The sequence below is a fragment of the Eptesicus fuscus genome, chromosome 24, assembly GCF_027574615.1.
Source record: "Eptesicus fuscus isolate TK198812 chromosome 24, DD_ASM_mEF_20220401, whole genome shotgun sequence".
NCBI lineage: Eukaryota > Metazoa > Chordata > Mammalia > Chiroptera > Vespertilionidae > Eptesicus > Eptesicus fuscus.
The window spans coordinates 6,443,071-6,455,668 of record NC_072496.1 but is presented as its reverse complement, the minus strand read 5'-3'; the positions used below and the strand labels follow the sequence as shown (position 1 = coordinate 6,455,668).

At 39.9% G+C, this 12,598-nt stretch overlaps 1 protein-coding gene across 1 annotated transcript in view; it reads left to right on the top strand.

Moving 5' to 3' along the window:
• Nucleotides 1-12,598, top strand: part of DNAH14 (dynein axonemal heavy chain 14) — a 139,557-nt gene that overhangs the window by 572 nt on the left and 126,387 nt on the right. The window contains exons 2-7 of the mRNA XM_054713049.1: nt 1,604-1,721; nt 3,781-3,938; nt 5,434-5,580; nt 8,516-8,649; nt 10,576-10,728; nt 10,907-11,019. Coding sequence (XP_054569024.1) covers nt 1,645-1,721; nt 3,781-3,938; nt 5,434-5,580; nt 8,516-8,649; nt 10,576-10,728; nt 10,907-11,019 — 782 coding nt within the window. The 5' untranslated portion in view covers nt 1,604-1,644. The remainder of the gene's footprint in view (nt 1-1,603; nt 1,722-3,780; nt 3,939-5,433; nt 5,581-8,515; nt 8,650-10,575; nt 10,729-10,906; nt 11,020-12,598) is intronic.

Below are 12,598 nucleotides of genomic sequence, written 5' to 3'. Positions count from 1 at the left end.
ATATAGAAGAGTGTATGTGATTTAATGTGGACAGACGTAACCTGTAAGTTAATACAGAGAATTACGTTAATAACATCCATAGATATTGTACCAGCATTCACGGGGTAAACTCTTATCAATCGACCGATAGATGGATAAATAGGTATTTCACACACACACACACACACACACACACACACACACATATCAACACGCATTGTTGGGTTTGACTTACTAATATTTTATTCAGGATATTTGCACTTACGTTCAGAAGCGTTTTTGTCTGTGAATTGTTTTGGTGCGTGTCCCTGTCCCTGTCTGGTTTGGGAAGCACTGCCACGTTAGTTTCAATAAATGAGTTCAGGAGCTTTGCTTCTTTATTTCGGACCGTCTGTGGAAGGGCTTTCTGTCCGTGGCGTCTTGGATGACGCTCACCTGTGAAGGTCTGTGGGCCCGTGTCTTTCCCTTAATTGGGGTAAGGGAGAGCCTTCTGAGTACCGTTCCTTTTTTTCCTTCATCAGCTCTTAGTTTGATGGATCTTTATTATCGTTTGTTTTCTGTTAGAGTCATTTCTCCTCTTTTGAGCTTGTGCAGTTTCTAAGCTTCTTTATTGAACACTCATATTTTTTTTTCAGTCTTTAAAGGACTAGATGCATTTAATGCTCTTCTAAGGTCTAAAAACTGCTACAGCTGCATCCAAGTTTGAATAAGAGAATGGTTTAGTGGTTTAATGGTTGGATGGTTCTAACCAATGAGTAATGTCTACTCTTATTTTCTTTTTAATCCATAGTTGTTTTGAATTAATTGTATGTTTAAGTAAGTTTAATGCGCTTATTATTATTTTCTTCATTGGCGTATTTTTCTTTTTGTTCGTTAGTTTTGTTCATTATTCCATACATAAGTGAAATCATGGTGTTTGTCTTTCTCTGACTGGCTTGTTTCACTTAGCGTAATACACTCCAGGTCCCTCCATGCTGTTGCAAAAGGTAAGATTTCCTCCTTTGTGGCTGAGGAGTGTTCCATTGTGTAAACGCACCACAGCTTTTTGATCCACTCGCCCACGGATGGGCACTTGGGCTGCTTCCAAATCTTGGCTGTTGTAAATTGCGCTGCCATAAACACAGGGGTGCAAATTCGTGTTTTGGGTTTCTTCCGATAAATTCCCAGAAGTGGAAAGATTAAAAATGGTGGCGGAGTACATGGACGCTGCCCTGACACGCTCCCAAACTGGAATTACAACTAAAATACAGAAAAACCACCCTGAATAATCAACTGGAGACGAGCTGGAGAGAACCCTGAAAACCAAGGACAGAAAGTAGAGACCTCATAAAGGAAAGAGAGAGAGAGAGAGACGGAGGGAGGGAGGGAGAGGGACATTGAGACATGGATGTGAGAGAGACACATCAATTGGTTGCTTCCCACACATGCCCTGAATGGGGCCAGGGATCAAACCTGCAACCCAGGTACATGCCCTTGACCAGAAATCGAACCCATGGCCCTTCAGTGTGCAGGCTGATGCTCTAACCACTGGCAAACACCTGCTAGGGTTGCATGTGCAATTTTGAATTCCTGTAGTCATAGCTGAGAAATCATCTTTTACATTAAAAAGTATTTTTTTTTATAGCCTACTACTTCATAGTCTTATTCGGAAAAACAAAACAAAACATGGCATCATATATACCCATTGATTTGACAACACTATGTCAACACGTGAATGAGGAGCAAAGCAACACAAAGTCAAGGTAAAATAAGATATAACTCTGTTAAAATGTTAACAATGTATATCTAGCAGTAAGTCAGTCTGCCGATGAAAAAATGGGAAGGTCATGTGTAAAGCTCATATGAGGGTTGTTAAGGATTCGAGTTTAGAAAACCTTCCTTTCCTGGAGGGTGGGACCTAAGGAGACAGGCAGGTGAACACTGGCTGCTGGCTCCTTCCCCCAGACCCCCCCCCCCACTGTCATGCCAAGAAAGAGAGGAAGAGGGTGATGGGTGGGAGAAACTAACCAACATTTGAGAAATCGCAGGGCGGCCAAAGGCTGTTGGTTCTGGGCACGGATATGGGTAGAAAATGGCAGTCCAGAGCAGATGGAGAAATCAGAAATCCGTTATAGAGAGAAAACTCCCATAGCTTTGGGGATGAGACATCCTATCTGAAAAAAGAGCAAATATTTTAATGAATACCTCATGGATGAAAGGAGTTACCCGTAAGGGAAATTAGAAAAACTTAGAACTGAATATAGAGTAAAAGGAAGAAAAAAGGGGGGACTTTACTTACCTCATTAACTATGTGACACATGAAAAAACTGTGTGAAATAGCCATTTTAGTGTTTAGAGAGAAATTTATAGCCATAAAAACGTATATTATAAGAAAGGCTGAAAAGTTAATGAGCTAACAGTCAGCTTTAAGAAATTAGAGGGAGCCCTGACCGGTTTGGCTCAGTGGATGGAGCGTCGGCCTTCGGACTGAAGGGTCCCAGGTTCGATTCCGGTCAAGGGCATGTACCTTGGTTGCTGGCACATCCCCAGTAGGGGGTGTGCAGGAGGCAGCTGATCGATGTTTCTCTCTCATCGATGTTTCTAACTATCCCTCTTTTTTCCTCTTGTAAAAAAATCAATAAAATATAATTTAAAAAAAAAGAAATTAGAGGGAGCAAACTGAAGCAAATAAAACTTTCTTTTTCTGGAAATAAAATATTTCAATTCAGTTCCACTTAAAAAACAAGAGTAGTTTCCTTACTCCAGCTCTGAGCACATTAACCACATTTTCACTTGCAAAAAGCTTAGGTACATTCAGCTGTTTACAAGACATTCACGTTCATGGGAAGAATATGAACTTATTACATAATTGTATATATTTGTGACTTCCACATCTGGTAGCCTTCTAAAACTCACATGTGATATGATTATTTCCTAAAAGTCAGTTAGTTCGGCCCAGCCATCGTGGCTCAGTGGTTGAGCGTCGACCTATGAACCAGGAGGTCACGATTCAATTCCCCAGTCAGGACACATGCCCGAGTTGCGGGCTCCATCCCCAGTGTGGGGCGTGCAGGAGGCAGCCGATCCATGATTCTCTCTCATCATTAATGTTTCTCTTTCTCTCTCTCTCCCTCCCTCCCTTCCTCTCTGAAATCAATAAAAATATTTTTAAATAAAAAATTTAAAAAAATAAGTCAGTTCATATGATTATTTAAGTTTTGAAAATTTTAATAGTTGTATCATATAAGAATTCAATAATTTTTTTAAAAACTATAAACTTCAAGCTAAAGCTTGAGCAGTTTAAGTTGTCTGACTGGCAGTGCATGGAAATCTTATTTGATTTACAGTTTGTCATTTCAAGTGGCATACAACTAATTCTTTATGCAGAGGGAGGGCAAAAAAAGCACTCAAAGAAAGTTGAAGGAAGGAGATGAAGATTATCCGACTGTCACCATAATAAAAATCACAGACTTAAGAACTTAAGAATGAGTTATAAGACCTGTGAAGGGCTAAACTTTAAAACTGTTAGGAAAAGTATAAGAGAATTTTGCAATTACATTGGAATAAGGAGATATTTCCTAAACACACACCATATAGGCAAAGAAGGAGGATTCTTAAGTCCCTTCCAGCTTTTAAAATTTGATGATAACATCACTTAGACCTGTTTAGCATTTGAATAGACTCGCCTGGTTTCAGATCTGCTTATCAAAGCACCTATCAAAAATCGCTGGAAATGATAGATATTGTGTTGTAAAGTACAGAATAAAGACTTACGCTTTTAAGTTATAGAGGATGTTAAACAGAGCATTTTCTTTGTCATAGTAGACTTGTTAACTATGAAGAGCAAAATTACGAAAGTGTCACACCATTGCAGAATCAGCCAGCTCAAACGACAGAAAAGGAAACATTGAAATACAGACCATGTACTGGAACCTTGAAGTCAGAAAAAACAGAAGTTTATCCAGATGATGACTATCCAGGCATGTTGATTTAATTTTTCTTTAATGGGAATGAAAAGGAGTTTTATAGCATTGAGTCAAGATAACAAGGGAAATACATTGAAATACTTTCTTTAGTCATCGCAATATCTTTAAATATGTATATATTATTGATTTTTTTACAGAGAGGAAGGGAGAGGGATAGAGAGTTAGAAACATCAATGAGAGAGAAACATCCATCAGCTGCCTCCTGCACACTCCCCACTGGGGATGTGCCAGCAACCAAGGTGCATGCCCTTGACCGGAATCGAACCTGGGACCCTTCAGACTCAAGGCCGACGCTCTGTCCACTGAGCCAAACCGGTTAGGGCAATATCTTTAAATATAAACCTTGCCTATTAAAGGGGACATAATCACCCAGCTGGTTGTGTTGCCCCAAGAATCAAGAGGTCACGGTTTGATTCCTGGTCAGGGCACATGCCTGGGTTGCAGACTCGATTCCCAGTAGGGGGCATGCAAGAGGCAGCAAATCAATGATTCTCATTGATATTTCTCTCTCTATCCCTCTCCCTTCCTCTATCTCTAAAAAAAAAAAAAAAAAAAAAAAATCAATAAAAACACATTTATTTTTTTAAAAGAAAGGGAACATAATCTAAATACTGATCATAATATTAAAAATAACAGCAGTACCCCTGCCACCACCAAGAACATGTGACATTCCTATAGCCATTTGCAGTTCACATCACTCTTTCACGAATATCATATTTTTTTCCCTGAGGCCAACATTCTAAGTCCCAGTGCCTTCTGGCTGTTGCCACCTTTCTGCCCCCCACTCCCCACCGGCCCCTCCCCCCAAAATTGGGAATATTGGCTGAAATAGAACTTACTGTTTCCTTTGTACTCATTGTGTTTTGCTTATAATTTGTGTGTCTTATCACCTACTTGATTGTAGCTTGGTGCCTTGCACTACATAAACATTTGTTAATTCATTGGGGAGAAAAATGTATTTGCTTTTTAGAAACCCTATTGTCAATAACTCCCCCATTCTCTTTCATGTTAAAAATCCTCCAATCAGGTAAGTCATAGGAGGAACGAGAAACAGGCCCTCTGTAACTTTTCTGAACTTGTATCTAAACATTTTTCTGGGCTCAGTTACCAAATTACAGTTAATAAAAGCGTTTTGGTATGTACTCTGTAATGAGGATTCACATTTTTGTAATAATCAAATCAAACACTAACATTTAAACCTTAGAAAGCACTTACCGTGTGCTTTACATATATTTACCAATTTAATCTTTACATCACCCTATGTGGCTTTTACTGTAACAATCCTTATTTCAAAGGTGAGTATAGTAAAACCGACGGATAACTTACAAAGTAAATCACAGAACAGAGGCAAAGCTCACAACTGAGCTTGGAACCAAGATGTTTTGACTTAGAGCTTGTGTAAACCCGATGATGATATAATGATCAACCGGATTGCTTGGTATGTGGAATTACTGTGTGGTTATTCAGTTAATAATGATTTTATTCTCAGATTACCTTCCAGAAAGTAGAACTCAACAAGTTGTTGCTCCAAAACCAGCTCCCCAGAATAAGAAAGAGAAATCAACGGAAAAAAAGGATCAAACTTGTCCTTACCTGAAAGCCAGGGAAAAACGGCTCGCATCCTATGATAGGACAGGTACGTGGTATTACTGACCCAGCTTGCTTAGAAGACTCGATACTTTTTCAAATTACGTTGTGGTTTTGTGTGCTTATATTGCACAATGATTTTAGAAGAAACAGTCTTATTGCATTGTGACTTGGGTTGCTTAAACAATTATTTACAATCTTTTTAAATTTTATTTAAAAATATATTTTATTGATTTTTTACAGAGAGGAAGGGAGAAAGATAGAGAGTTATAAACATCGATGAGAGAGAAACATCCATCAGCTGCCTCCTACACACCCCCTACTGGGATGTGCCTGCAACAAAGGTACATGCCCTTGACCGGAATCGAACCTGGGACCTTTCAGTCCGCAGGCCGATGCTCTATCCACTGAGCCAAACCTTTAGGGCTTACAGTCTTTTTGAAAACCTAAAATGCCGGTGGTCTTAATCCAGCATCTAGAAGGGTTCAGGAATCTGGTGAAGGTGCTGTGTGTACATGATTAAAGAGTCCAGAGGCAAAACATAATTTTGGAAGGCAATATGGGGAGCCAGAGAAGACTTAACTAAAGGAACTAAGTTCTCTCTTGTCTCAGGACCCCTTGCTTTTTGTTAACACAAATTGTACTAAGGCAGTGGTCGGCAAATTCATTCGTCAACAGAGTGGCAAACTGTGGCTTGTGAGCCGCATGTGGCTCACGAGCTGCAGTTTGCCCACCACTGCCCTAAGGCAAGGTAGATATACATCAAAGGCCAAGGTTTAGTATATAGAATCCATTGTCAGATTGGAAGAATTGCCTACGCTGTTCAGGTGTTTGGCCAGCAGGAGGCAATAACATGTAGATTAAGGTGCCCTCAGCTGTCTGGCAGCAAGCAATCATTTTATGCATCCTTTTCAGGTTTGAGGAAAGGCCCTCAGCCATTTCCAGATGGTTCAGCCTTGCTGACATGCTGGAATTGGCTTCTGGCACTAAAATATCAAGAGATTAAACAATTGACAGACTGTTCAATCACTGTTTTTATTTAAGACAAATCTCTGAAGGTTATGATCATAGAACTAGAAATAAGATAAACTTGGATCATTTTGTTTTATACTTTCAGTAGCACTTTCTGGAATTACTACATTTAATAGGTTTATGTCTTTGTTTGACAAAAAGTTTAAATCCCCAAATAAATAATTCATTTAAATAGATTTTCCTCCACTAGCATTTTCCAGTTTATACACTCTCTATACCGGAAATTCTTTTTTGTATTAATATTTTAAGTTTCATAGGAAAAAGAAAGCTTTTCTACTTTTTTACTTGAAGTGCCGTGGTCCAGGGCAGGTTTATCATAAAGTTACTGATTCTTAAACTTTGGGGCCCCTCGTTACCCAGGCTTCATGTGTTTTTAGGAGAAGGGCTTCATAATTATAAATGCCTCAAACAGCACAAAACCTGCATGGATGTGGTGGTGTCCACGCCCCTGTCTAATCCCCTCCCTGAAGGTGGGCAGGACCTGTGACTGGTTCTAACCAGTAGAATAAAGCAAAGGTGATGCTGGGTGTCACTCCTGTGATTACGTTACATTCTCGATGACTCCATTTCCCAGAGGTCTTTATCAACTCTATTAAGTCTTCCAAATTGCCATCCAGAATGAAAGTGTTTAATTTATACTTTACAATCCTGCATAAGAGGAATACCCTGCCAGCAGCTGATAGTTTCCAAGTTTTAATTTAACGTATTTTGATTCTTTTTCAGGAAGCCTTTGCTATTCCAGGTTTACACACATGGTCTCCCCTATTTTCTTCTAATATTTCTATTATTTTCTACATTCACTTCTCTAACCCATCTATATATGGATTTCTAATCCACATGTAATTATTATCCACCTTATAATAATTATATATGCTTGCATAGATAATTGCATGTTTTTCTAAAATGGCTAGCCACTTGCCCAGTTTCTCTTTTGAGTTGAAATACCACTTCTTTTTCACTTATTGGATTGTATTTTATAAACTGTCATACTTCAGTGTTTTTCTTTTCCTATGCCAACACCACACTGCTTTGATTTCTGTTTTTATAACCGAGTCTGTGATATTACCCGTGCATACATAGTTTGTACCATTTCCTTATACTAGTTCTCTCTCTTATACCTAATGTTAACTAGCTTTCTTTTCAATTAACTCTTTTAAATGTATTTCCATGTTTAAGCAACTGACAAGACATAGGCTAGGGTGAGACACAGAAGTGCCTAGAGCACAAAATTGAAAGGGGAGCTTACTCTTACATGCAGTGCCTTTCCAAATTCCTGACACTCTTTCATACGATAGCTCAAATCGCATTGAATCCTTAGCAAGGAAGTTGTTTTCATCAGCCAGTGTTTGTGATTTCTGGAGGAACAGAAATCTTGAACGTCTTCATAAGCATTGTCCGTTTTGCCAGCATGGCGTCTGGCACGCTCCTCCCATGATTTGTTTTCCTGAGAAAAGATGTTTAAGGGCTAAGAGGGCAACCTGTAAGGCTTGGCGAACAAAAGCCAAGAAGAGCATCGTCCGCTGCTAGGAGATCAAGAAAGATTTGGTCTGAAAGGTGTCAGTGGGATGAGTATTCTCAGGAAGATGAGTTGCATCTGACGTAGCCATCCCTTCTTTTCTGACACCATTGCCCTCACCCTGCTTAGGCCTCTATTAAGAAGATCCTTCAGACTGTGTGTCTGTGCTAGTGTCTCTTTTTGCTAGTCACCTGTGTACTTAGGTCTTTGGTGATCTCTTTCTCAAATGGAAAAGTATTACTTCTTCTTTCCAGCTTCAGTTAAAATTGAATTTTAAGCTACATTTTCTCCTCCAATTATGTAGTCTGTGTACACTTTCAGTATAAGTTGCCAATTAAATTTTTTCTCTATAGAAAAATTTGGAATAGTATACATACCCTTAAGTGATGCCCATATTGACACTTACATTGGATCTTGTTTTAATATTCTGAACCAGAACCAGAGGATGATGATGTGATTAGACATATCATCAGGCTAAGAAGAAAGCTGGGTTGGCAGACAAAATTACCGCAATATAAGTTGGATTACGGGGATCCCAAAACTGCAGTTCAGAAGACGATTAGTCTAAAGGTATTATCTTATTTTATTCAGCTTTGTACTATAAAGGTTAATGTTTGAAACTGTATCTCAATCTTTATATCATTCATTAGACTACACTAGAGGCCCAGTGCACGAAATCCGTGCATTGGTAGGGTCCCTAGTGGCTGCTGGCCGCCGGCTGCCAGCTGGGGCCTCCCACCCTTCCCCCCGCCGGCCCTGCCCCCTGGTCAAACTCCCGGACAACTCCCGGTGGAGGGGACAATTTGCATACTATGCTTTTATTACAGAGGATTAGAATCATTATTATATTAATATCAAGTTATAATCTCATTTCATGGTGAATGCTTATGAAAAGTGTTTGACATCACTTCATTTTGCTTATTTAGAGAATGGAGAACAGATAAGACATCTGCCTGAAATTGGAATGTACTCTTACATTCATGTTTATCAACTTTTTGTGATTTAAAAAGAAATCCTAGTGTAAAACTGGATGCAAAATTCAAAATTACAGTGATTGGAAGCTGTTTAATCAGTTCAACAGCCTCTGAAGTCATCATTCACTGAATTATAATGAAGAATACTAAGTTCTCTTTTATAATAAAATCTAATTATCCAGAAAAGGCTAAATGATACTTTCTTTTTTTTTAATTTAAATTCTTTATTGTTTAAAGCAGTGGTCGGCAAAGTCATTAGTCAACAGAGCCAGATATCAACAGTACAATGATTGAAATTTCTTTTGAGAGCCAAATTTTTTAAACTTAAACTTCTTCTAATGCCACTTCTTCAAAATAGACTCGCCCAGGCCATGGTTTTTTGTGAAAGAGCCACATTCAAGGGGCCAAAGAGCCGCATGTGGCTCGCGAGCCGCGGTTTGCCAACCACTGGTTTAAAGTATTACATATGTCTCCTTTTTCCCCCATTGACCTCTTCCTGGCCCTTCCCACCCCCCATAAATGAAACTTTCTTATAGATTTTTATCAATAAAAGTTAGAAGTTTCAAAGCTAAACTAAATAAATTTGACTTAAAAATTTTCTTAGCGGGGAACGTGTGATTTCTCAGGCCCTCAAGTGAGCGAGGAAGAGACATGGGAGTACATTGCAGTAGCTCAGAACGTGGGCTCAGGGTCAGCATTGTGTCCAACGCCTCCTTTGCCACTCTCTGATGGTGACTTTTCTCCAATCAGCAAACTTCCCAACATATTAATTTATGCATCTGTTTAATGAGATTCAGAAGATCAATTTAAGAGACTAAAGTTAAGACATTAGAAACCCTGTGGCTGTAAAGGTACATATGAGGAACGCTTGTTACTCATTAACTGTTTATTGCTTGACAAATATTAGCTGCTAGTTATACTAAACCATCATCACTATCAAAAGAAATGATAAATTTAATATGCTCAAAAGGCTTCTGGTGTTGGCAGACAGATTTACTGGAAGTGCAGCATACATGGCAAAGGTATGAGTTCTTTGTAATAAGCATACACGGCCCTGGCTGGTGTGGCTCAGTGGATAGAGCATCGGCCTTCGGACTGAAGGGTCCCAGGTTTGATTCTGGTCAAGGGCACATGCGCAGGTTGTGGGCTCGATCCCCAGCAGGGGGCGTGCAGGAGGCAGCCAATCAATGATTCTTTCACATCACTGATGTTTCTATCTCTCCCTCTCCTTTCCTCTCGTAAATCAATAAAAATATATTTTTTAAAAAAATAAGCATGCATGAGTAAACATACAGATCAATTTTCATGAATGTTTTATCACCACATTAGGTATAAGAATGAAAATTAAGTGCATTAAATCAAGATTGATCTTGTTGAACTCTGATTAGACACAATTTGATGTGAGCTTTTCTCTCAATGTTATTTTTAATCTGTATTGACATTTCAATTTACTGAGTAATTTGCCAGGCATTTTACTACTTAATCTGGTCAAGTTAATTAAAAAAGCTTTTTTTAACCTCAGCAACCTTTAAAAGATGATGGCGAATTTGTATATTGCCTCACTCGGAAAGACCCTAACTTCTTCTGTAATCCATACGATCTTCAGGTCGTCTCTGCCCACAGAGCAAGGCATTGCAAAGAGTTTTGGACTGTTACTGCGTCATTTGTTTCAAAGGTAATATATGACAAAAGAATCAAGTTTGGCTGTAGATGAGGTGGTGTGGGGGTCAGAGAGAGAAAAAGCTTAATTATAAAGACAAGTAATTCTAAGCCAAATACAGGCTTGCATAATTTCTTGAAGATAGTTCATATGTTTTAAAGAAATAAAGTCATTTCATGCTTCCTATTTGCAGATTACCAAAATAGGTGCCATAGAAGATATAGAACTCTTACCTACTTTGGAATGGCTATTAGAAAGGAGATGTTTCTATTTACTACAAAAATTCAAGGTCGTTTCCAGTTTTCGGTGAGATGAATGAAACTGAAACTAATTATTTGTAATATGATCCTTTTGAAATAGTAATTTGCTGGATGACATCTGGGTTTTGCGATAGTAAAGCCATATTTATGGGAAATTATAGAGGAAATGGGGAAATATATATATTTGTGTTGGGGTTATAATTGAAACTTCGTTGCCTTAAGCGGGTGGGCCCGGCCAGGGTGTGTGGAAAGCTTTGCTTCCCCTGTTGCCAACGGCAACCCTGGCCTGCTCTCTCAAGCTCCATTCTGCCGCCATTTGTTTGAATTTGTTTACTTTCTATAATTGAAACTTTGTAGCTTGAGTGGAGGCTTAGGCCTGGCAAGGGCAGGCGGAAAGCTTGGCTTCCTCTGTTACCTAGGAAACCTTGCTCTCTGTGGCTGTAGCCATCTTGGTTTGGGTTAATTTGCATACTCGCTCTGATTGGATGGTAGGTGTGGCGTGTGGGTGTGGCGTGTGGGTGTGTCGGAGGTATGGTCAATTTGCATATATATTTTTTTTTTTTAGATAAAGGAAGCTTACCCACTTAAGTATTACAACTCTTAATTTTATCTTTTTGGATTACTATTGTAAGAAAAAGGTATTTTAAAGTCAAGCAAACTTCAATGGACTATAATGAACTTAATTTACTTTTTGATGTATTTATTTATTCAATGAATATTAATTGAGTCTGCTACAAACCAGGCATTATTCTAGATGCTGTTGAACAAACCAAACAATTGTCCAGCTCTCAAAGGACTTAGATTATAAAGGGTGAGAGATAATAAAAACACACATATATGCAGAATGTCAGATGGAGATGAAATACTGTCTTCCTATATAATAAAAGGGTAATATGCAAATTGGCCCTAATGATGGGACCACTGGGAACGATTGGTTGCTATGATGCGCACTGACCACCTGGGGGCAGACGCTCCACAGGAGCTGCCCCCTGGTGGTCAGTGTGCTCCCACAGGCGCTCTGCTCAGCCACAAGCTGGGCTGATGGCTGTGAGCGCCGTGGTGGTGGTGGGAGCCTCTCCCGCCTCCTCGGCAGCGCTCAGGATGTCCGACTGCGGCTTAGGCCCGCTCCCCAGGTGGACATTTCCTGAGGGGTCCCGGACTGCGAGAGGGTGCAGGCTAGGCTGAGGAACCCCCCCCCACCCCCGCACCCTGAGTCCATGAATTTTCATGCACTGGGCCTCTAGTCTATATATATAAAAGCCTAAGTGACTGTTCAACCGGTAGTTATAACGCGCACTGATCACCAGGGGGCAGACCCTCAATGCACAGGCATGGAAACATGGAACAGACTGATGAATCCTAGAGGGAAGGGGGGAGGGGAGAGGGTGGGAAGAGATTAACCAAAGCTCTTATATGCATACTAGAGGCCCAGTGCATGGATTCATGCACCGGGCCTCTTGCAATCTGGGACCCCTTGGGGGATGTCAGACTGCCAGTTTTGGCCCGATCCCTGCAAGCCAGGCCAAGGGACCCCGCCGGTGCACAAATCCGTGCACTGGGCCTCTAGTAAAGGAAAATAAAACAATTCAGGAGCTTGGCAGCTTGATTTTTTATTAAACTGATTG